General features: G+C 41.4%; 1 protein-coding gene across 2 annotated transcripts in view; it reads right to left on the bottom strand.

Moving 5' to 3' along the window:
* LOC124607449 (DNA mismatch repair protein Msh3-like) overlaps nucleotides 1-27,045 on the bottom strand; it is a 365,016-nt gene that overhangs the window by 50,618 nt on the left and 287,353 nt on the right. For both annotated transcript variants that reach the window (XR_006978833.1, XM_047139784.1), the window contains exon 17: nucleotides 24,124-24,220. Coding sequence is in view for 1 of the 2 variants with exons in the window: in XM_047139784.1 (XP_046995740.1) it covers nucleotides 24,124-24,220 (97 nt within the window). In the remaining variant the exon portion in view is untranslated. The remainder of the gene's footprint in view (nucleotides 1-24,123; nucleotides 24,221-27,045) is intronic.

Below are 27,045 nucleotides of genomic sequence, written 5' to 3'. Positions count from 1 at the left end.
CCTAGAAGTCTTGCTCGGTTCTTTCAATTTAACATCAGTCATTGATTTTCCTACTCGCGTAGTAAAGGACAGCAGCACATTGATAGATAAAACTTCTATAGACCAAGATAAGTTTAAAAACATAAATTCTTGTCCTGTTGAGAATGGCCTTCCTGATCATGGTGCTCAGCTAGTTACAGTATATTACATAGCTCCATTCAGTAATTCAAAACTACCCTCCAAAGTTGTGCATTTAATTAATGACTCAACAATTAAAAATTTCAGGGAAAATCTTCAGCAGTTAGACTGGGATGAGGTGTACAAGGAACCTGATACTAATTTAAAATATAACTTATTTCATGATACATTTGTAAGAGAATTTGAAAACTGTTTCCCCAAGAAAGTAGTTAAATCTGATTATAAGAAACCATGCAAAAAACCTTGGCTTGCTAAAGGAATAAAAATATCTTGTAACCACAAAAGAGAACTGTATCTAACAACAAGAAAGAGTAATGACCCAGAAACAGCCAAATATTATAAAAACTACTGTGCTACATTAAGAAAGGTTATTAAAAAGTCCAGAAGCATGTGCATCATGTCTGAGATTAATACCTCTGATAACAAAAGCAAAACAATTTGGAATATTATTACAAGGGAGACAGGGCAACCAAGAGTACAGGATGATGGTATTACCATCAAAGTGAATGGAAACATGACAAATAACAAGCCAGAAGTCGAAAACATTCTGAATAATCATTTTTTAAATGTTGTAGAGAAAATAGCATCTAAATGTTCATTAGAAGAAGCAAGGCAGTTAATGGAAGAGGCCTTACCCACATAATTTGATACAACTGAAATTCCACCCACTTCTCCTTCCGAAATTAGGAAGATAATAAACTCTCTCAATAAAAAAAGCTCACATGGAATTGATGACATTTTCAGCAGTATAATAAAAGCTTGTTCCCAAGAGATAAGTGGGATTCTTAGCCACATACGTAATAGCTCTCTGAAGCACGGTATTTTCCCAGGTAGATTCAAGTATGCCATTGTTAAACCACTGCATAAAAGAGAGGATACATCTATTGTCAATAATTACCACCCAATCTCTCTTCTGACTGCCTTATCCAAAATTCTTCAAAAAGTAATGTATTGTACAGTAGCTTCACACCTTTGTAAAAATAAAGTTTTAACAAAATGTCAGTTTGGTTTCCAGAAAGATTTTCAACAGAAAATGCTATATATACTTTCACTAATGAAATATTAAATGCTCTGAGTAACCAGAAGACACCCGTTGGGATTTTTTGTGATCTCTCAAAGGCTTTTGATTGTGTAAATCATGGAATACTTCTAGATAAGCTCAAGTACTGTGGTATTAATGGGACAGCACTGAAATAGTTTAAATCATACCTAACTTGAAGAGTGCAGAAAGTTGAAATAAGCAGTTCACATAATACGCAAAAAACTGGTGATTTCTCAAACTGGGAAACAATCAAGAATGGGGTGCTGCAAGGTTCGGTCTTGGGTCCTCTGTTGTTCTTAATATACATTAATGACTTGCCATTCTATATTCACGAAGATGCAAAGCTGGTACTTTTTGCTGATGATAAAAGTATAGCTATCACAGCCAACAGACAAGAATTAACTGGTGAAACTATATACTATGTTTTTCAGAAAATCATTAAGTGGTTCTCTGCAAATGGGCTCTCATTAAACTTTGACAAAACACAGTATATACAGTCCCACACAGTAAATGGAATGATACCATTAATAAATATAGACTTTGATCAGAAATCGGTAGCTAAGGTAGAATATTCAAAATTTCTAAGTGTACGCATTGATGAGGGGTTGAACTTGTAACGTTCTCTGGTAGCACGCATCCAAAGTGAAAATTAAAAGAACATTTTGATGTACAATGTTCACTGTAACAAATAATTTATACGTATTTCTGCTAATTGAATTTCAAAAGGACACTTAATTTTGTGAGAAAATAGATAAATATGAATTTTACTATCATAAATGATTATTCAAAGAGTGTAAAATACTATCTGTGGTGGAGGATGTGAAAACCGCCACAGAAGAAATGATATGTAATCAAAATGACAAAGACTGTACAATATTTAGTTAAGATAGAAATAGGCAATATATTGTAATAGAATCACTTGTCTTCTGCATGGACTGAATGGGAGATGGGCCCGTGACGCTGCATTAGGCTCTTAAGTAGTTTTCATTTGTCGTAAGTCGATGATCGACGCCATTTGTAGCTGGGATTGTAAAAGGTGTGTAAAGATTTTAATTGTTTCTGTTAAAATATATTCATCCAGTAAAATCTGTTTGTCACAATTACTGCTATGTTGGCACCAGACATTACCCATTTTATTTAAGAAATTTCAGCATTTTATTGGATATCGCTGGCGGTGTGCAGCTGCGCCGGGAGCAAGCAGTCGGCAGCAGTGGCAGATTTCAATATACGATCGCAATAACAACCACATCCTAAAAAGGGTACAGGTAGAGATGAACGAAAATAATAAAGTGTTTCTTTTCACAGCATTCCAGATGCAGAATAAAAGGAGATAGTAGATTTTATCTTGTGCATTCACAGGTGGAGACAAGCTGCAGCTTTTGTAAATTTTCATTAAAAAAAGTGATAAATTCTGAACATATCGTAAAGTGTATTTAAAACTGGATAATTTTCATGAGAGCTTAGCAATATAAAAAAGAAAACATTTTCATATGGTAAAGATAGTCTTATGCTTCAAAGCTAGTCGGGGTATATCCAGTTAAACCAAAAATCCACTGCAACGTGAAAATGTTTGCTAATTTTGATGTACAATAATATTTTTGTTCTTGCACAAACAGCTTTAGTACTTAATAAAAGTAAAACTTGAATAATTATTTTAGAATATTCAAAGAAATTAATTTTTATTAATCTGCAACAGAATATTTCATACGTAAAGTAATAATCACAGATGAAAAATTTATTGCAACCTTTCTTTTCTCATGTCCATCCATGTGTATGTTACGTTCAATCTCAACGGTTTCCCAATCAAATTAAATGCAAAAAGCAAAGAAAGTTTAAAACCAGATGCTCAACTCCCAAATAATTAAAACAGACAGAATCGCATTAAACTGGCACCCAACGTGGGGCCCGAATATGCAGTGGCCACAATAACTGAGAAATAGTTTGGGATTCGATGCGATTGAACTTTGTTGTAAAAAGATTAATCGCTTTCAAATGTGTTCTATGTGTTATACAATCTGTACTGTGTGGTAATCTGTGTAAATGATCTTTTACATGAGAAAACTCAACATCGAGAGAGAGGCTAAAGACAAGATCACATACCATTAAGAAATAGTACCTACCACAGTACCAGGGGGCAGTGGCACGCCACGATAAATCAAGGAGAGGTAAGACTACGGTGTAGTTGTCCTGTTGGTAGTGGAGTAGCTCCATTGCAGTGTTCTCAAATCATTAATGGTGTGCTTGTAGTTTGTGAATAGTGAATACAACAGGACCAAGTGAAAGTAATTAGTTATCTTAGTGTGTAGTGTGATTACAAGGAATGACCATTTTTTGTGCGTGAACATTAGTATGGATTCGGAACAGCAATCAGTAAGCAGTGATGTTGAAGTAGAAGGTGGGGCTCTGAGTAGCACTAGCAATTTATTTGAGGATATACAATGTGAGAATCTGGGGGCAGAGGTGCTAGGAATGGTGCCACTGCCTGCCAGTACTCCAATAGGAAGTAAAGAAACTGTACCACCCACGCAAACAGGACACAAACCAGAGAGTGGTGAGGTGTCAGGGGGGCAGTCGGTACAAGCAATGTTAGAAGGCATGCTCAATTTTCAGGTTAGGTTTGCCCAACAACAGGCAGAGCATGACACTCAGCAGGCAGAACGTGATCAGAAACAACAAAAGAGAGACCGGCAACTAATGCGCTTGAAGTTATGCAGAGCGAGATTGCTAGCTTAAAGCAGAATTATGAAGCAATCACGAAAGCCATACAAGAACTGAGTGAAAAGGTTAATAACCTACAGGTGGCCAATACCAGCATAGTTGATGATATAGGTGTACTGGCCAACCGAATGGAGAAACTAGAAATAGATATGACACAAGTCATAGATCAAAAACTGTGTGAACAAGCCAATAAAACTGAAAAGGAATTTAATACGTGGTTAGAGAAGAAAGACACTAACATTGAAAAAAAAAAATGATGAAAAGGTACAAGCAGCAGTAGAAGGAAAAGACTTAGGGTCGAATAAAGAAGTGTAGAACCTTAAACGAATACTACACAATGATATTCCACAATGGCAGTGGAATATCAGCAGACGTATGGACGAACTTGAGAAAGAACTGTCACAGAGTGACAGACGTACCGTGCGGAAGTCGGTGATTCCGACAAGTACGGAAACGTACGGAAATGCACGAACGTTTGCCAGGCCCAACAATGATGAGCATTTAAATACTGAGGCGAAAAGATATGACTGCGAGATGGAGCAGGCAACTGACGCGGGTGAAGTAAATAAGTATCATTCGAAAATGGTGATCGAAGAAAGTCTCATAAAGAATAGACAGTTACAGATCTTTACCACACAAAGATCTGTCCACCCTGTCGTGTTTATAAAAGGATTTAGGAACATCTTACCCAATGTATGGAGCCATGCTCAATAAATACAGAACATGATGTCATATATACAAAGGGATGCCGCATTGTGGGCGACAAAAGCAGCTGACAACTGCACAATCTACGAACAATTTGAGAAAGCATTTTTGGCAAAGTACTGGTCAGCATGCATACACCCAAGCGATTGCGTAAAGAAGTTCACTGCCCAGAGCCATATTCCCAACACCTAGGAAATTTAAGGAAATATTTCGAAAAATATATAAATAAAACCCGCTACTGGGATGAACAAATTTCAGCAAGAGATCTAACAACTCTCTTAAAGTCGCACTTACCAATCCATGCAAAAGAAAAACTCATATATGTGCCAGAAAATGACATGGAGCACTTTTTGTCTGTTCTTGACTCCATTGATCTTATTCAAGAAGACGTAAAGGCAGCATCTGATCAGGCGAGAAATAATGGCTCCAGATACAGAAATGACCGAAATAATAATACGCCAAACACTAATTGTGGAAACGGCGGAGGAAACAATAAACAGCAGGAATTTGTGCAAAACAGGAATAATGGGAGGAACCGAAACGGCAATGGTCCACCATTCAATAACGATAGGAAACGGAGGTTCGATGACCGGTACGAAGCTGGACACGCAGGAAATAGCCAATGGAAAAATTCCAGAGGTCCATGGCATAACAATAATTACAGTGATGGAAACCGAACCTGGCAACAGAATTGCAGGCCTAGCCCGGAGCGGCAAAACGACGAGCGATACAATAATAGCAGGCCAATAACACAAAATGCGCCAATTGCGCAACCGTGGCGGCTGGCGCACCAAACTGTACATCTAGTGGAGGTCAATGACATGGAACATCCTTGCATGTCGACAACCAGCAATCCAACAAACAAAGTGCGGCCGAGATACACTCTCCATCGTCGGCCGAGGAATGGAGCGAGAGCAATTTGACACAATACGAGATACCTGAAATCTATATACTAAGGTACAATGACGGAATACAGATGGGGCAGGAGCTATTGACTGAAGCACATACATGTTTAAGAGAACACAATGAAAAGGTGCAGGCGATACTAGAGGTCAAAATCAATGACATTGAAGTGAAGGCTATAGTGGATACAGGTGCCACTGTCAGTGTTATGAGCATGAAGTTATTCAAGGTGCTGGGAAGAGAAAGGAATATGCCGACTTTTCCTGTGAATAATTGCAGAATCACTGGACCCATTAGTGCACAGGGACAGGTAATCAAACAGCAAGCGCAGGTGGAAATGTATATAGGAAGCGAAGCCATAGTGTGCTCGTTCTTAATAGTAAAGGGTTTGAAGGTAGCCTGCATCTTGGGTGTAGACTTCTTGAGAGAAAGGGACACTGTTATTGACCTTTCTCTGGGAAAATTAAGTTTAATGAATTCAGGTAGAAGAGTGGAATTGCCCATGCTGAAATCTGAGGAGGTACTTGTGCCCAGCCGTAATGAGATTAGTGTCAAATGTGGGAATCAATGGATACTACATTTAGATAATTTAGGAAGGGATCTCTATTATCCGGATGTACAAAGTGGTCAATTCAGTGCAAATGGAGATGCACAAAAAAAGTGGCAGTTAGTATATACTGGACCTTTTAAAATAATCAGAGTGCCACATGAGTGTAGTCACTTATTAGCATATCCTCAGTCGGGGAAAGTGCGGGGGCCGTACCCTCAAAAGGATGTAAAATTATTCGTACAATGAATGACCAGTAGTAATATATTACGTGTATAGAGAACATACTGGAGTGTAGAAATATTTAGCTATAAGGATATGTTTGTGTTTCCCTTTTTCTAGGATTATTTGTGTTTTTCTTCTTTGAATGGTGATAAAATTTACATGCTCTAAATGATTGCACAAAGCTAAACTGATGTCAAGGTGCAATAATCTGTTGTGTAAAGATGTTAAGGAGGACAGTCGAAATAAACAATTTGCTAGAAAACAATTTATGTGGTGGACAATCTTTAATATGTGTAAAAAGCTAAAGCATTTGTTGGAACAATTTTTCAATTATGTGTGTGTGTGTGTAGATGTAAAATATAAGATTTTTATTGAAGCCAGAATGATATTAGTGTTAAAAAACCCTGAGACAATTATGTTTTGAAGTTATATTATGAAAGGCAATAATGCAACCAGTAGTGAGCTGAGTACACCACTGGAGGCAAAGTCAATGGCAATAAACCCAATTGAGGTAACAAAGTTACGAATAATTAAAGCTCCAATTGGAGCACGTGTGAATTGCACACATAAGAATAGCTACCCAAAACTTATGAAGCCAATCTTCCCCTACAGAAACTACACTGTAGTCATGTAGGAACCAGTACGTAAAATGTGATGATGTTTTTTATATATACATATAAAATAGTTACTGAACAATACGCCTGAATCCGGTTCGGATGCGCAAGTAAAGTCTGCTTAAGAATAAAATGGGTGATAACCGGGCAAACAGAGAAAGGAAAAATACTGGAAATGTAACCATGTATGCAAATGTCACACACCTTTAATATAAACGAAAAACTTAGTTACAATTGTACTGTTACAAAGATGGCATAATGGACATTGTACTCAAAGACCTATGAGATCAAATGAAGTATTGTGTAGCAGAGACAGACAGTGACTGTTAAGAATACAGCAATAAGTTGCGAGATTATTAATGCCAAAAAAAAAAAAAAAAAAAAGTCTTTGTATGTCAAGGGACGCTGTGGAAGCACATTGACTGCGGAGATATATTTATAGTGTGATATAAACTTGCGTGTGACGGATGACAGAGTCATGTCTTGTTGTAGGGATATTGTGTGGCCAGTGAAACATGTTATCATACCCAAACGACATTGTCCAAACCAGATCAGTGAAGGCCTACTAAATGAAAACTACCGCTAACCGTGTGCATTCTCTCCCACAGCTAAAACTTATGTCAGTAAGAATAGTACACTGTGTGGGAATTTGTTCCACGTTTGATGGGGTACCACAACAAGAGGGCACGCTGGGAGTCTGGACTGCAACACGTGTCTGCAGTAACTTCAATCACATAGTGGCCGTGGCGGCACGAAGCAGCTGCGACTGTGCCACGCTTCTCCGCACCGTGGCTGTCAACACCACGGGCATCGACCTCAGCGGGGGCCGACATGACGCGACGCGTAGAGCGTCATGCAACAATTACTTAACGCCGCTTGACAAATATGTCATTGTCGATGTGTAATTAAACATTTGCCAAAACAATCCAAATAAAATATCACGAGAAACATTTGTATGAACACGATTTATGCAAAAGACACTTAACATATGCTGTGTTTAAAGTCTAAAAACATTGACTGTAGATAATATATGTAAATGATTTAGCACAATGAACCCAGTAAAACCATGTGTTGTGATGAAACATTGACGACAAAGAGTCGTATGAATAACATTTACAAACTGACGCGATAGGTCAAAAGATATGAAAAACTGAAGTAATATCATGACATAGTAAGTACGAGAGAGACGTTTACACAACAAACTATAATATCAATGTATGTGACAGTGTTATCATGTGACATTTGATTATAGACTGTTAATGTACATAAAAGTGTTTAATGGGAAAAATGACTAAATCCAATTACGAACCATTTGGAATGGCTGGGCTCCGGCATAGTTTCACCCAGGTTTCCTGTTTGCACCTTGCCCAAATGGGGGAGCCGTAAAAGATAATATAACCCTGGGCTAAGAAATGGTCATCCCATAAGTGAAGTATAAATGTTCACAAACCAAAGGACAATGGTAGTAAGAACGTTAATGGCAGCATTGTGTCAAACGTGTCAAAAAACTGTTCGCCAAATGCTGCCAGGCGGCAATGTAACATTCTCTGGCAGCACGCATCCAAAGTGAAAATTAAAAGAACATTTTGATGTACAATCTTCACTGTAACAAATAATTTATATGTATTTCTGCTAATTGAATTTCTAAAGGACACTTAATTTTGTGAGGAAAAAGATAAAAATGAATTTTGCTATTATAAATGATTATTCAAAGAGTGTAAAATACTATCTGTGGTGGAGGATGTGAAAACCGCCACAGAAGAAATGATATGTAATCAAAATGACAAAGACTGTACAATATTTAGTTAAGATAGAAATAGGCAATATATTGTAATAGAATCACTTGTCTTCTGCACGGATTGAATGGGAGAGGGACCCGTGACATTGCATTAGGCACTTAAGTAGTTTTCATTTGTCGTAAGTCGATGATCGACGCCATTTGTAGCTGGGATTGTAAAAGGTGTGTAAAGATTTTAATTGTTTCTGTTAAAATATATTTATCCAGTAAAATCTGTTTGTCACAATTACTGCTACGTGGGCACCAGACATTACCCATTTTATTTAAGAAATTTCAGCATTTTATTGGATATCGCTGGTGGTGTGCAGCTGAGCCGTGAGCAAGCAGTCTGCAGCAGTGGCGGATTTCAATATACAATCACAGTAACAACCACATCTTAAAAAGGGTACAGGTAGAGATGAACAAAAATAATAAAGCGTTTCTTTTCACAGCATTCCAGATGCAGAATAAAAGGAGATAGTAGATTTTATCTTGTGCATTCACAGGTGGAGACAAGCTGCAGCTTTTGTAAGTTTTCATTAAAAAAAGTGATAAATTCTGAACATATCGTAAAGTGTATTTAAAACTGGATAATTTTCATGAGAGTATAAAAAAGAAAACATTTTCATATGGTAAAGATAGTCTTATGCTTCATAGCCAGTCGGGGTATATCCAGTTAAACCAAAAATCCACTGCAACGTGAAAATGTTTGCTAAGTTCGATGGACAATAATATTTTCGTTCTTGCACAAACAGCTTTAGTACTTAATAAAAGTAAAACTTGAATAATTATTTTAGAATATTCAAAGAAATTAATTTTTATTAATCTGCAACAGAATATTTCATACGTAAAGTAATAATCACAGATGAAAAATTTATTGCAACCTTTCATTTCTCATGTCCATCCATGTATATGTTATGTTCAATCTCAACGGTTTCCCAATCAAATTAAACGCAAAAAGCAAAGAAAGTTTAAAACCAGACGATCAACTCCCAAATAATTAAAACAGACAGAAGCGCATTAAAAAGTGGAAAAAACACACTGAAGATCTGCTGAAATGTTTGAGTTCAGCTACTTATGCTATTAGGGTCATTGCAAATTTTGGCTACATACAACTCAGTAAAGTAGCTTAACGCACCTATTTTCATTCTCTGCTTTCATATGGAATCATATTCTGGGGTAACTCATCATTGAGTAAAAGAGTGTTTATTCCACAAAAGAAGTGTGTAATCAGAATAATTGCTGGAGCTCATCCCAGATCATCCTGCAGACACTTTTTAAGGGAGAGGGTAAGGAGTCATTCCAATCCCGGGAGTGGAAAGACTTACCTTAGGGGGAAAAAAGAACAAGTATACACACACACACACACACACACACACACACACACACACACACACACACACATATCCATCCGCGCATACACAGACACAAGCAGACATTTGTAAAGGCAAAGAGTGTGGGCAGAGATGTCAGTCGAGGTGGAAGTACAGAGGCAAAGATGTTGTTGAAAGACAGGTGAGGTATGAACGGCGGCAACTAGAAATTAGCGGAGATTGAGGCCTGGCGGATAACGAGAAGAGAGGATATACTGAAGGGCAAGTTCCCATCTCCGGAGTTCTGACAGGTTGGTGTAAGTGGGAAATATCCAGATAACCCAGACGGTGTAACACTGTGCCAAGATGTGCTGGCCATGCACCAAGGCATGTTTAGCCACAGAGTGATTCTCATTACCAACAAACACTGTCTGCCTGCGGCCATTCATGCGAATGGACAATTGGTTGCTGGTCATTCCCACATAGAAAGCTTCACAGTGTAGACAGGTCAATTGGTAAATCACGTGGGTGCTTTCACACGTGGCTCTGCCTTTGATCGTGTACACCTTCCGGGTTACAGGACTGGAGTAGGTGGTGGTGGGAGGGTGCATGGGACAGGTTTTACAACAGGGGCGGTTACTAGGGTAGGAGCCAGAGGGTAGGGAAGGTGGTTTGGGGATTTCATAGGGATGAACTAACAGGTTACGAAGGTTAGGTGGACGGCGGAAAGACACTCTTGGTGGAGTGGGGAGGATTTCATGAAGGATGGATCTCATTTCAGGGCAGGATTTGAGGAAGTCATATCACTGCTGGAGAGCTGCATTCAGAGTCTGATCCAGTCTCGGAAAGTATCCTGTCACAAGTGGGGCACTTTTGTGGTTCTTCTGTGGGAGGTTCTGGGTTTGAGGGGATGAGGAAGTCGCTCTGGTTATTTGCCTCGGTACCATGTCGGGAGGTGTAGTTGTGGGATGCGAAAGCTGTTTTCAGGTTGTTGGTGTAATGGTTCAGGGATTCCGGACTGGAGCAGATTCGTTTGCCACGAAGACCTAGGCTGTAGGGAAGGGACCGTTTGATGTGGAATGGGTGGCAGCTGTTGTAATGGAGGTACTGTTGCTTGTCCTTGGGTTTGATGTGGACGGACGTGTGAAGCTGGCCATTGGACAGATGGAGGTCAACGTCAAGGAAAGTGGCATGGGATTTGGAGTAGGACCAGGTGAATCTGACGTAAGCAAAGGAGTTGAGGTTGGAGAGGAAATTCTGGAGTTCTTCTTCACTGTGAGTCCAGATCATGAAGATGTCATCAATAAATCTGTACCAAACTTTGGGTTGGCAGGCCTGGGTAACAAAGAAGGCTTCCTCTAAGCGACCCATGAATAGGTTGGCGTACGAGGGGGCCATCCTGGTACCCATGGCTGTTCCCTTTAATTGTTGGTATGTCTGGCCTTCAAAAGTGAAGAAGTTGTGGGTCAGGAAGAAGCTGGCTAAGGTAATGAGGAAAGAGGTTTTAGGTAGGGTGGCAGGTGATCGGCGTGAAAGGAAGCGCTCCATCGCAGCGAGGCCCTGGACGTGCGGAATATTTGTATATAAGGAAGTGGCATCAATGGTTACAAGGATGGTTTCTCTGGGTAACAGATTGGGTAAGGATTCCAGGTGTTTGAGAAAGAGGTTGGTGTCTTTGATGAAGGCTGGGAGACTGTATGTAATGGGTTGAAGGTGTTGATCTACATAGGCAGAGATACGTTCTGTGGGGGCTTGGTAACCAGATACAATGGGGCGGCCAGGATGATTGGGTTTGTGAATTTTAGGAAGAAGGTAGAAGGTAGGGATGCGGGGTGTCAGTGGAGTGAAGAGGTTGATGGAGTCAGGTGAAAGGTTTTGTAGGGGGCCTAAGGTTCTGAGGATACTTTGAAGCTCCGCCTGGACATCAGGAATGGGATTACCTTGGCAAACTTTGTATGTGGTGTTGTCTGAAAGCTGACGCAGTCCCTCAGCCACATACTCCCGACGATCAAGTACCACGGTCGTGGAACCCTTGTCCGCAGGAAGAATGGCGATGGATCGGTCAGCCTTCAGATCACGGATAGCCTGGGCTTCAGCAGTGGTGATGTTGGGAGTAGGATTAAGGTTTTTTAAGAAGGATTGAGAGGCAAGGCTGGAAGTCATAAATTCCTGGAAGGTTTGGAGAGGGTGATTTTGAGGAAGAGAAGGTGGGTCCCGCTGTGATGGAGGACGGAACTGTTCCAGGCAGGGTTCAATTTGGATAGTGTCTTGGGGAGTTGGATCATTAGGAGTAGGATTAGGATCATTCTTCTTTGTGGCAAAGTGATATTTCCAGCAGAGAGTACGAGTGTAAGACAGTAAATCTTTGACAAGGGCTGTTTGGTTGAATCTGGGAGTGGGGCTGAAGGTGAGGCCTTGGAATAGGACAGAGGTTTCGGATTGGGAGAGAGGTTTGGAGGAAAGGTTAACTACTGAATTAAGGTGTTGTGGTTCCAGATTGTATTGATTGGAATTTTGAGGTTTTGGAGGGAGTGGAGCTGGAAGTGGGAGATTGAGTAGATGGGAGAGACTGGGTTTGTGTGCAATGAGAGGAGGTTGAGGTTTGCTGGAAAGGATGTGAAGGGTGAGTGAGTTGCCTTTCCGGAGGTGGGAAACCAGGAGATTAGATAGTTTTTTGAGGTGGAGGGTGGCGTGCTGTTCTAATTTGCGGTTGGCCTGTAGGAGGATGTTCTGAACAGCCGGTGTGGATGTGGGAGAGGAAAGATTGAGGACTTTTAATAGATAGGAGTTGACGGGTGTGTTCATTGGCTGAGTTGATGTGTAGGTGAAGGATTAGGTGGGTGAGGGCAATGGATTGTTGAGTTTGGAACTGGTATAGGGACTGATGGAAAGAAGGATTGCAGCCAGAGATGGGAACTTTAAGTGTGAGGCCTTTGGGGGCAATGCCAAACGTCAGACAAGCCTGAGAAAATAAAATATGGGAGCATAATCTGGCTAGGGCGAAGGCATGTTTGCGGAGGGAATGTAAATAAAACTTAATGGGGTCGCTGTGGGGGTGTTGTGAGGGTGACATGGTATTAGAAGGTGGAAAGTGTAACATGAGGCTGAAATGAAAATGAAAATAAAAATATATGGGGAGAGATAAAGGTGAACTAGAAAGCAACTGGAGATCTGGTGTGAAAAACGGTGAAAAAGTGTTGGTTAAAGCTGGGCTATGTTGATCCTGTGGTGAACTGGGGTTGGTAGACAATGATGTGCACAAAGGTTAGGTGGTTGTGTTGCCGCCAACACACGTTAAAGGTTGCAGAAATTCGGGAAAATTTCGAAAAAACTGCGTGTAACCCTTTAACGTGTTTTGGCGGCAACACAACCACCTAACCTTTGTGCACATCGTTGTCTACCAACCCAAGTTCACCACAGGATCAACATAGCCCAGCTTTAACCAACACTTTTTCACCGTTTTTCACACCAGATCTCCAGTTGCTTTCTAGTTCACCTTTATCTCTCCCCATATATTTTTATTTTCATTTTCATTTCAGCCTCATGTTACACTTTCCGCCCTTCTAATACCATGTCACCCTCACAACACCCCCACAACAACCCCATTAAATTTTATTTACATTCCCTCCGCAAACATGCCTTCGCCCTAGCCAGATTACGCTCCCATATTTTATTTTCTCAGGCTTGTCTGACATTTGGCATTACCCCCAAAGGCCTCACACTTAAAGTTCCCATCTCTGGCTGCAACCCTTCTTTCCATCAGTCCCTATACCAGTTCCAAACTGAACAATCCATTGCCCTCACCCACCTAATCCTTCACTTACACATCAACTCAGCCAATGAACACACCCGTCAACTCCTATCTATTAAAAGTCCTCAATCTTTCCTCTCCCACATCCACACCGGCTGTTCAGAACATCCTCCTACAGGCCAAATGCAAATTAGAACAGCACGCCACCCTCCACCTCAAAAAACTATTCAATCTCCTGGTTTCCCGCCTCCGGAAAGGCAACTCACTCACCCTTCACAACCTTTCCACCAAACCTCAACCTCCTCTCATTGCACACAAACCCAGTCTCTCCCATCTACTCAATCTCCCACTTCCAGCTCCACCCCCCCCCCCCCCAAAAAAAAACCTCAAAATTCCAATCAACACAATCTGGAACCACAACACCCTAATTCAGTAGTTAACCTTTCCTCCAAACCTCTCGCCCAAGACGAAACCTCTGTCCTATCCAAAGGCCTCACCTTCAGCCCCACTCCCAGATTCAACCAAACAGCCCTCGTCAAAGATTTACTGTCCTACACTCGTACTCTCTGCTGGAAATATCACTTTGCCATGAAGAAGAATGATCTTAATCCTACTCCTAATGATCCAACTCCCCAAGACACTATCCAAATTGAACCCTGCCTGGAACAGTTCTGTCCTCCATCACAGCGGGACCCACCTCCTCTTCCTCAAAATCACCATCTCCAAACCTTCCAGGAATTTATGACTTCCAGCCGTACCTCTCGATCCTTCTTAAAAAACCTTAATCCTACTCCCAACATCACCACTGCTGAAGCCCAGGCTATGCGTGGTCTGAAGGCTGACCGATCCATCGCCATTCTTCCGGCGGACAAGGGTTCCACGACCGTGGTACTTGATCGTCGGGAGTATGTGGCTGAGGGACTGCGTCAGCTTTCAGACAACACCACATACAAAGTTTGCCAAGGTAATCCCATTCCTGATGTCCAGGCAGAGCTTCAAGGTATCCTCAGAACCTTAGGCCCCCTACAAAACATTTCACCTGATTCCATCAACCTCCTGACCCCACCGACACCCCGCATCCCTACCTTCCACCTTCTTCCTAAAATTCACAAACCCAATCATCCCGGCTGCCCCATTGTAGCTGGTTACCAAGCCCCCACAGAACGTATCTCTGCCTATGTATATTAACACTTTCAACCCATTACATGCAGTCTCCCATCCTTCATCAAAGACACCAACCACTTTCTCGAACGCCTGGAATCCTTACCCAATGTGTTACCCCCAGAAACCATCCTTGTAACCATTGATGCCACTTCCTTATACACAAATATTCCGCACGTCCAGGGCCTCACTGCGATGGAGCACTTCCTTTCACGCCGATCACGTGCCACCCTACCTAAAACCTCTTTCCTCATTACCTTAGCCAGCTTCATCCTGACCCACAACTTCTTCACTTTTGAAGGCCAGACATACCAACAATTAAAGGGAACAGCCATGGGTACCAGGATGGCCCCCTTGTACGCCAAATTATTCATGGGTCACTTAGAGGAAGCCTTCTTTGTTACCCAGGCCTGCCAACCCAAAGTTTGGTACAGATTTATTGATGACATCTTCATGATCTGGACTCACAGTGAAGAAGAACTCCAGAATTTCCTCTCCAACCTCAACTCCTTTGGTTCCATCAGATTCACCTGGTCATACTCCAAATCCCATGCCACTTTCCTTGACGTTGACCTCCATCTGTCCAATGGCCAGCTTCACACGTCCATCCACATCAAACCCACGAACAAGCAACAGTACCTCCATTATGACAGCTGCCACCCATTCCACATCAAACGGTCCCTTCCCTACAGCCTAGGTCTTCGTGGCAAACTAATTTGCTCCAGTCCCTCCCTGAGCCATTACACCAACAACCTGAAAATAGCTTTCGCATCCCGCAACTACCCTCCCGACCTGGTACAGAAGCAAATAACCAGAGCGACTTCCTCATCCCCTCAAACCCAGAACCTCCCACAGAAGAACCACAAAAGTGCCCCACTTGTGACAGGATACTTTCCGGGACTGGATCAGACTCTGACTGCAGCTCTCCAGCAGGGATACGACTTCCTCAAATCCTGCCCTGAAATGAGATCCATCCTTCATGAAATCCTCCCCACTCCACCAAGAGTGTCTTTCCGCCGTCCACCTAACCTTCGTAACCTCTTAGTTCATACCTATAAAATCCCCAAACCACCTTCCCTACCCTCTGGCTCCTACCCTTGTAACCGGCCCTGGTGTAAAACCTGTCCCATGCACCCTCCCACCACCACCTACTCTAGTCCTGTAACCCAGAAGGTGTACACGATGAAAGGCAGAGCCACGTGTGAAAGCACCCACGTGATTTACCAACTGACCTGCCTACACTGTGAAGCTCTCTATGTGGGAATGACCAGCAACCAACTTTCCATTCGCATGAATGGCCACAGGCAGACAGTGTTTGTTGGTAATGAGGATCACCCTGTGGCTAAACATGCCTTGGTGCACGGCCAGCACATCTTGGCATAGTGTTACACCGTCCGGGTTATCTGGATACTTCCCATTAACACCAACCTGTCAGAACTCCGGAGATGGGAACTTGCCCTACAGTATATCCTCTCTTCTCGTTATCCGCCAGGCCTCAACCTCCGCTAATTTCAAGTCGCCGCCATTCATACCTCACCTGTCTTTCAACAACATCTTTGCTTCTGTACTTCCGCCTCGACTGACATCTCTGCCCAAACTCTTTGCCTTTACAAATGTCTGTTTGTGTCTGTGTATGCGCGGATGGATATGTGTGGGTGTGCGCGCGAGTGTATACCTGTCCTTTTTTCCCCCTAAGGTAAGTCTTTCCGCTCCCGGGATTGGAAGGACTCCTTACCCTCTCCTTTAAAACCCACATCCTTTCGTCTTAACATTCCACGTGGGAAAATATATCTAAAAACAAAGATGATGTGACTTAACAAACAAAAGTGCTGGCAGGTTGATAGACACACAAAATTCAAGCTTTCGCAACAAACGGTTGCTTCATCAGGAAAGAGGGAAGGAGAGGGAAAGACGAAAGGATGTGGGTTTTAAGGGAGAGGGTAAGGAGTCATTCCAATCCTGGGAGCGGAAAGAGTTACCTTAGGGGGAAAAAAGGACAGGTATACACCCGCACACACACACATATCCATCCGCACATACACAGACACAAGCAGACAAATAAACTGCGTTTCTCAAAGTCTGCAGATTGTGAGATGTGTTTATCCCTCATTGAAATTGCTAAGAAACTACTTTCTAGATAAAGGATTCATTTTGCCACATGTAATGGCCCAACAAAGAAGTTAATACAAGATCCAATGGATCATCAAATGGCAATCTCAACTGTGTTTCATATTTCAGAGGTGCACTGGAATGTTCTTCGATCTTCATGCCAGTGTGTGAGAATTGCTGCACAGTTACTTTCATGTCACACAGCACAAGTATGCTGCAGGAAACATGAAAGTAATTTTACTGAACTACTACACATCACAAAGCAAACTTGAGATATCCCAAAGATGAGAAGACTTTACTGAGAAGTGCATGTGATCTCAACCTTAAAAAGCGGGAGAAGATTTTTGTATGTTTGCTTGACTATGATGTAGTATGAAGAGAAAGTCTTTTAGAATTTTAGAAAATATTTTTGGCGTTCTTGAACTGTGTCACTGGTCTATTGATATAAGAAACATGCGACCACCTTATGCTTTGACTGATAGGCTGAACCAAGACTGTCTAGAGAATTATTTTTATGGAGTTTCTGGTCTTAGTACATTTAACAACAATGCCACACTATTTAAAGTAAAAATGTGATGTGCCTTATAATAAATGGTGATGCTGTGCCTTTGACAGAGTTACAGTTGCTGAGGACAGAAGTCAGCTATCAATCTCTGATTTTTCTAAATTTTAACAATGGAAGAAAACTGTGCTCCAAAAACATGCTTCCTTTTTAGGGTTCCATATCACAATCAGTAAAAATGGAACCCTAATAGGATAAGTTTCTTGTCTGTATCTCTATCTGTCCAACTGTTCAAATACATTTTTTCAGGAACAGGTTGACATATCACATTGAATTTTATGTTTCATATTAAGGTGATGTAAAAGGAGTGAAGTTTTTTACGTCAGTGCAATCAAAACATACAGCCATTTATATAAGATATTTTGATACTAGCAAACTAACTCATCAAAAGCTACAAGGTACTTCCCGTTGACGTAGAATCAAGAACTCTGACAAGAATAAAGGTTTCATCACAACCAAAGGGAAAAAAAATCTGAAAATTGTTAATTTGTAATTACAAAACATGAAAAAAAATTGTTATTTGCTATCAGATTGAAACTTCCTGGCAGATTAAAACTGTGTGCCGGAACGAGACTCGAACTCGGGACCTTTGCCTTTCGCGGGCAACTGCTCTACCAAGCACTTGCCCGCGAAAGGCAAAGGTCCCGAGTTCGAGTCTTGGTCTGGCACACAGTTTTAATCTGCCAGGAAGTTTCATATCAGCGCACACTCCGCTGCAGAGTGAAAATCTCATTCTGTTATCAGATTGTCTGTCTTCCATTCATCTGTTAAACTACCTTATTTTGGGTAGACATATTAAGTTGAAATTTATGTCACATATTAAGGTCTAACATCACTCATTAAAACCTACAGGGTACTTCCCATTGATCTAGAACAATCAAATTTGTCAACAAGGGATGTTTCATAGTACAGCCAAAAGAAAAAGAACTGTAAATTGTAAAAAAAAATTGCAGACTGTTTGTCCGTCTGTTAAGATCCATTTTCATCAGGAATGGATAGATGTATCAAGTTGAAATTTATGTCAAATACTAAGATACTGTCACTGGATGGTGTAGTAAATGTAAGCTTCAAAGCCAATGAAATCAAAAGATATGGCCATTCACATCAACACATTTTGATACTCAAAAACTCATTCATCAAAACTTACAGGATACCACCCGTTGACCTAGAATCATCAAATTTGCCAAGGAACAATGTTTCACAGTACAACCAAATGAAAAGAATCTGAAAATTGTTTATCTGTACATGGAAAAAATTGTCATTTGTTATAAGACTGTCAGTCTACCTGTCCATCTATTAATCCCCATTTTCTCAGGAATGGTTTCTCTTGAAATTTATGCAAATGGTAGCTTGTAAGTTAATTAGCCAAAAGATATGGCCATTTATGTCACATATTTTGATGCTCACAAACTTTCTCCTCAAAACCTGTAGGGTACTTTCCATTGGTGTAGAATCATGAAATATAGCAAAAAGGAAGGCTTCACAGAATATGTAAAGGAAAAAATCTGAAATTGTTTATTTGTAATTATATCACATGAAAAACTATTTCTTTTATTATTTATTATCCTACTTCAAACATTTAAATTAAAACATTCTCAAAAGGCTTGGAATTCCTGGGAGCAATATATTGCCAATATCAGTGTCGATAAGTAGAAAAAAATCAGAAATAGATTTGATTCCCAGAATGGATGAACTGTCTATATATATAAGATTGTATGGAATATATAAGATTGTATGGAACCCTAAGTGCATGAGCCAGATACTTGGCCAATTTTGAATATGCATAAAAGCTGTCCTGGCTGTAAAGCAATGTGACAAAATAGCCTATATATCATTACTAACAGACTTATATTTCACCTTACAGATATCTGCATGAAATGACGTGGTGATTCACCTTAACTGTATTGTCACTAATTGTTTCCTAAGATTCTTGTTTTATTTATCTCTTATTGACATGGCTGAATCTGGAATTGATTTAGCATGAACTAGAGTCCGTTCTCTAATATGCTGAAGGTCTGCCAAAACAAATTTCTCATGCCAATGCCATATGCGCACTCACCTCTAATACTCCAACTAACCAGGTGCAATAGAGCATCCTGTCTTAACCCAATAACATCCTGGACTGTGGCAACTGAACCATGTCCTTCACCAGGGCTTTGACTACTATCATCAGGTCCAGAAAAGAGGGACATCCTACCCAAAAAGGGTTCCTATCCTTTCTAAAGTGATATTCCACCAGCCATTCAATCTACACATCGTCCTCATTCATCCCTATTTCACGCCTACTTCCAACACTTTGTCACAGTGATTATATCCCTGTGGACGACACAAATCTAAGACCTGCCCAATTCACCTACCCACCACACACTACACTAGTCTAGTCACATGCTTAACCCATGCCAGACAGTCAGGTCCACCTGTGAAAGAGCTCATACTGTATATCAACTCTGCTGAAACTACTGCATAGCATTTCACGTGGGCATAACAAACAACCAGCCACCCACCAGAATGAACAGCCACCGCAAAACTATGAACAAGAGGAGGGCTGACCACCCACTGGTGGAACAGTCTGCTTAGTACAGCATGCTTGAGTTCAATGGCTGCTTCACAGCCCATACCATCAGCAGCCTCCCCCCCCCCCCCCCTCCTCCCTCCTCAGCACCAGCTTTTCTATACTATGCAGATCAGAATTATCCTGGCACTACACCCTTAATTCCCACAATCCTCCTTGCCTTAATCTCTGCTAATGCACTGCACCGACGGCCTCTACCAAACAGTACCCTTCCTCCTTCCAGTCCAATACTCTCCCTCATCATTGTGTGCTGCAAGAAATCACTGGCTCCAGTGCTCATGTGTCGCATTTCTGTCCTGTGTGCCTCTCTCCCACGTTCCTACCCCACATACCTGCTGATTCCCTCTGAGCTGTCAGCCACGATTCCCCAGCTCCTCCTCCTGCATCCTGTGTCTTTCTCCCTCTATCCATCCTACTTGACATAACACCTCAACCCACTCTACCTACCGAACTGCAATCCAAGCTTCTCTTATTAGGTGAGTTGTCTATTTTACTCCTAAATTATCAATATAACAGAGGGAAACATTCCACGTGGGAAAAAATATATATAAAAACAAAGATGAGGCGACTTACCGAACGAAAGCGCTGGCAGGTCGATAGACACACAAACAAACACAAACATACACACAAAATTCTAGCTTTCGCAACCAATGGTTGCCTCATCAGGAAAGAGGGAAGGAGAGGGAAAGACGAAAGGATGTGGGTTTTAAGGGAGAGGGTAAGGAGTCATTCCAATCCTGGGAGCGGAAAGACTTACCTTAGGGGGAAAAAAGGACAGGTATACACTCGCACACACACACATATCCATCAACACATACAGACACAAGCAGACATATTTAAAGACAAAGAGTTTGGGCAGAGATGTCAGTCGAGGCGGAAGAGTAGAGGCAAAGAAGTTGTTGAAAGACAGGTGAGGTATGAGTGGCGGCAACTTGAAATTAGCGGAGATTGAGGCCTGGCGGATAACGAGAAGAGAGGATATACTGTAGGGCAAGTTCCCATCTCCGGAGTTCGGATAGGTTGGTGTTGGTGGGAAGTAATCAGGAAACCCGGATGGTGTAACACTGTGCCAAGATGTGCTGGCTGTGCACCAAGGCATGTTTAGCCACAGGGTGATCCTCATTACCAACAAACACTGTCTGCCTGTGTCCATTCATGCGAATGGACAGTTTGTTGCTGGTCATTCCCACATAGAATGCATCACAGTGTAGGCAGGTCAGTTGGTAAATCACGTGGGTGCTTTCACACGTGGCTCTGCCTTTGATCGTGTACACCTTCCGGGTTACAGGACTGGAGTAGGTGGTGGTGGTGGGAGGATGCATGGGACAGGTTTTGCACCAGGGGCGGTTACAAGGATAGGAGCCAAAGGGTAGGGAAGGTGGTTTGGGGATTTCATAGGGATGAACTAACAGGTTACGAAGGTTAGGTGGACGGCAGAAAGACACTCTTGGCGGAGTGGGGAGGATTTCATGAAGGATGGATCTCATTTCAGGGCAGGATTTGAGGAAGTCGTATCCCTGCTGGAGAGCCACATTCAGAGTCTGGTCCAGTCCCGGAAAGTATCCTGTCACAAGTGGGGCACTTTTGTGGTTCTTCTGTGGGGGATTCTGGGTCTGAGAGGATGAGGAAGTGGCTCTGGTTATTTGCTTCTGTACCAGGTCGGGAGGGTAGTTGCAGGATGCGAAAGCTGTGGTCAGGTTGTTGGTGTAATGGTTCAGGGATTCCGGACTGGAGCAGATTCGTTTGCCACGAAGACCTAGGCTGTAGGGAAGGGACCGTTTGATGTGGAATGGGTGGCAGCTGTCGTAATGGAGGTACTGTTGCTTGTCCGTGGGTTTGATGTGGACGGACGTGTGAAGCTGGCCATTGGACAGATGGAGGTCAACGTCAAGGAAAGTGGCATGGGATTTGGAGTAGGACCAGGTGAATCTGATGGAACCAAAGGAGTTGAGGTTGGAGAGGAAATTCTGGAGTTCTTCTTCACTGTGAGTCCAGATCATGAAGATGTCATCAATAAATCTGTACCAAACTTTGGGTTGGCAGACCTGGGTAACCAAGAAGGCTTCCTCTAAGCAACCCATGAATAGCTTGGCGTACGAGGGGGCCATCCTGGTGCCCATGGCTGTTCCCTTTAATTGTTGGTATGTCTGGCCTTCAAAAGTGAAGAAGTTGTGGGTCAGGATGAAGCTGGCTAAGGCAACTACCCTCCCGACCTGGTACAGAAGCAAATAACCAGAGCCACTTCCTCATCCCCTCAAACCCAGAATCCCCAACAGAAGAACCACAAAAGTGCCCCACTTGTGACAGGATACTTTCCGGGACTGGACCAGACTCTGAATGTGGCTCTCCAGCAGGGATACGACTTCCTCAAATCCTGCCCTGAAATGAGATCCATCCTTCATGAAATCCTCCCCACTCCGCCAAGAGTGTCTTTCCGCCGTCCACCTAACCTCCGTAACCTGTTAGTTCATCCCTATGAAATCCCCAAACCACCTTCCCTACCTTTTGGCTCCTATCCTTGTAACCGCCCCTGGTGCAAAACCTGTCCCATGCACCCTCCCACCACCACCACCTACTCCAGTCCTGTAACCCGGAAGGTGTACACGATCAAAGGCAGAGCCACGTGTGAAAGCACCCACGTGATTTACCAACTGACCTGCCTACACTGTGATGCATTCTATGTGGGAATGACCAGCAACAAACTGTCCATTCGCATGAATGGCCACAGGCAGACAGTGTTTGTTGGTAATGAGGATCACCCTGTGGCTAAACATGCCTTGGTGCACAGCCAGCACATCTTGGCACAGTGTTACACCATCCGGGTTATCTGGATGCTTTCCACCAACAACAACCTATCCGAACTCCGGAGATGGGAACTTGCCCTACAGTATATCCTCTCTTCTCGTTATCCGCCAGGCCTCAATCGCCGCTAATTTCAAGTTGCCGCCACTCTTACCTCACCTGTCTTTCAACAACTTCTTTGCCTCTACTCTTCCGCCTCGACTGACATCTCTGCCCAAACTCTTTGTCTTTAAATATGTCTGCTTGTGTCTGTATGTGTGGATGGATATGTGTGTGTGTGCGAGTGTGTACCTGTCCTTTTTTCCCCCTAAGGTAAGTCTTTCCGCTCCTGGGATTGGAATGACTCCTTACCCTCTCCCTTAAAACCCACATCCTTTCGTCTTTCCCTCTCCTTCCCTCTTTCCCGATGAGGCAACCGTTGGTTGCGAAAGCTAGAATTTTGTGTGTATGTTTGTGCTTGTTTGTGTGTCTATCGACCTGCCAGTGCTTTCGTTCGGTAAGTCACCTCATCTTTGTTTTTATATATATTACTCCTAAATTATTTACATTCAGCGAGAACTTTACTTTCCATATTACTCACATCCAAATATTATTTATTTTCTTAGCCTGACTTATGAATGGTCCATTTTCTAACTACAAAGGCCTGCTTCAACAATGCTATTGCTTTCTGTATGCATACTTGGATGTGGAGTAAAATGTTGGTGCTGATACATATACAAGAAACTGGTCAAACAGAACGCTACAGTAGGCTTTAATAGCTTTGCTACAAAAGCATTGGTAACATTATGATCTCAATTGACACAAACACGAATGTACTGTAATGTTTCCCACAAAAATGAGGGATATGAATACTGATTTAGCATCAATCAACTTGGAACTATATGAGAGAGAGAGAGAGAGAGAGAGAGAGAGAGAGAGAGAGAGAGAGAGAGAGAGAGAGAGAGAGAGTGAGGGGGGGGGGGGGGGGGGGGAGAGGGAGGGAGGGAGGGAGAGAGAGAGGGAAAAGGGGAGGGAGAGGGAGGGAGGGGAAGAGAGAGAGAGAGAGAAATGATGATGATGATAGACTGACAGCTCATCAAAATCTAAGTCAGAGTTCTGAGTTCTGTTTTATTAGCTGCTTTAATAAAAAGCTGTTATAGGCCCACCTTCACATACTATGTGGTATCCCATGTGGTAGTTGCAGTCTGGTACAGTTTCCATCACCTCAGGGTAATGTGTTACAAAGAGTAGTAGACAGCCAACCTATTAAGAGACCAAATACAAAATAAATGTAGTGCATACAATATTTGTCACAATCATAAATGGATACTGTGGCAGAAATATGCATAAAAGCAATGTAAATTTTATAATTTTTATTAACAATGTAAAACAAAGGACTACAACGAAAGAAATCTGTTGGGACATTCAACAATTTTACACACTGTATTGTGGACTAAACTTTATATTATAAATGATGTAAATAAAAACTTAGACATTACTAAAATATTAAGCTCTTATTATTTTCTGTTTACCATTGTTGTTGCTCCTGTAATATTTATGAAAAGGAAACTTCCTGCTTGGGCTATTAAAATTTTATTTGTTCACCACAATAACAGTTTTGAGTTATTAAGCATTTTCAAGTACAAGCTCACTATGAAGAGTGCCAATTATATAAGCGTGCCAATTATATAAGAGTTATACTAATTATTTATACAAAAACTCTTAGCAGTTAAAAAATGGAAAGTGAAGGATGAAATAACAACAATATAAAAAAGATATATTGCTACTCAACACACAGACGAGATGTAGAATGGCAGAAGAACGCAGTGAAAAGACTTTTACTATAGCTTTCAGACAAATAGTTCTTCTTCAGAAATAGAGAAGACACATAAACAGAAACGCAACTCACACACACAAGGCTACTCAGGTGGCAGCACACAGTAACTGTAAGTGAGTGTATCATGTTTCTGAAAGTGTGTGTTTTTTGCTTCTATAGAAGGCACGTTTGACCAAAAGCCAAAGTTAAGCAATCTTTTCATTGTGTATGTCTCTGACTCCATGCTTCCTGTATGTGGTGAATGGAACACAGCAATTATTACATGAAGTGCTGCGATCTTTTATATAAATGACAAAGTCTTATTACAAGCACTGAATATTTACACATGGATGACATGAGAAGAGTGTCCTGTTAAAAGTAAGAATGCATTGACACATTTTATAGTGGAGTATCAGTTGAAAATGGTATAATAAGCTGTATCACGGTCATGGTGAATAAACAATACAGAATCCAATATACAAGATGACTCCATGGATCTGAAATTGTGCACCACACATGCAGTCAATCACAGTTTCTATGCTCAAGCAAGGGGGAAAAACTGCTCTGCACCATCAACTTTTGCTACTGCCACTGTAAAATGCAATGGGATAAGCTTTGTGTTTTTTTGGGGTAAAAATTAAAAAGTTCAAGCTCAATTATTAATGGTATCTATAGTGATTTTACCTTAATGCCTACTTTTAATTTTATGATTCAGAGTAGTATGTCATGAGAAATGAAGAGAGATTATGATTCAATATCCTAACAATGAGGAGGTCATTGGAGACAGTGCAAATGCTCAGACTGGGCAATGATGGGCAGGATACTCACCATGTTCTTTTTCAAAAGAACCATTCTGGTACCTGATGTTAGTGATGTAAACAAACAGTGCAAGCCTTCAATCTGGAGCACCAGATTCTTCCTGAACGTGAGTCCAATAACTTACTATTGCACCACACTTAGTTGGTAGCATGTTGCAACCTCAGCTTGTTTTTCAACAAAAGTAAGTAACAGTAAACTAAAGAATTCTAGCATGATTTGTTTGCAGCCACCAGAGGTACATGATAACTATGAGATAAAACATTTTGTTATGCTTGAGAGGGATCCAGATCTAGCAGTCTACAGGAGGTGTCTGAGTGACCTACCCTTCCTTTTAACCTTCCCCAACATGTCTCCCTCTTCTCCCCATATTTATTAGTTCCGATAGCTAGGAAGTGTCTCACTTTTTACCTTTATGTGTGTCTATCAGCAGGATTACACAGCCTGTATCTAATTTATTACAAATCTGATTGTAATTAATGATGTGACAAAAAATAAACATGAAGCAGGCAAAGTGAAATACAGACAGAAAAAAAGGCATAGAAAATTCAAAATGAGTCAGCAGAGATAACTGGAGGACAAATGAAAGGCTGTAGAAGCATGCACAATGGGGAAAGATAGATGCTGTCTATAAGAAAAAAAGACAGCTCTGGAGAAAAGAGAAGCAACTGTATGAATATGAAGAGCTTTGGCAAGCCAGTACTGAGCAAAGAAGGGAAAGCTTTAAGGTGAAAGCAATATATAAAATGGCTACAAATATTACAGAAAAGGAAGAGGAAGTAGATGAAGGTGCTATGGGAAATATGATATTGTGAGAATAACTTTATGGAGAATTGAAAGACCTAAGATGAAATAAAGTCTTAAGAGTAGACAACTTTCACTCAAAATTACTGAGATCCTTCAGAGAGCCAGTCTTTGCAAATCTATTCAACCTTGTATGCAAGGTATATGAGACAGGTGAAATAGCCTTAGAATTCAAGATGAATGTAATAATTTCAGTCCCAAAAAAGCAGGCACTGATGTGTGAATTTACTGAACTATCGATTTATTAAGTCATGGTTGAAAAATACTGAAATGAATTATTTACATAAGAGTGGAAAAACGTAGAGGTTGACCACAGGGGAGACCAGTTTCGGTTCCAGAGAAATGTAGTAACACTCACAGCAAAACTGACCTTACACATTAATCTTAGAAGATAGAGATTTATAGCATTTGTAGATTTTGATTAAACTGCACTCTTTGAGATACTGAAGGTTGCCAGTTATTCCATCAAAGAAGCAAAAGGTCTTGAAAATCCATCCTTTGAATCCCAGTCTCCTAATATTTTCAGCTGTACCATTTTACGCAAAGAGTATGTATAAGAATTAGAAACAAATTGCTAAGAAACTGCTTTGCCATTATTTTTCAGAATGGGATGTATTGTTTCTTCTCCACCTTTTTTATAAATTTGGTGAAA

Source organism: Schistocerca americana, chromosome 3, assembly GCF_021461395.2.
Source record: "Schistocerca americana isolate TAMUIC-IGC-003095 chromosome 3, iqSchAmer2.1, whole genome shotgun sequence".
NCBI lineage: Eukaryota > Metazoa > Arthropoda > Insecta > Orthoptera > Acrididae > Schistocerca > Schistocerca americana.
Note: the sequence above shows the minus strand (reverse complement) of the source record. Positions and strands in the feature narration are given on the sequence as shown.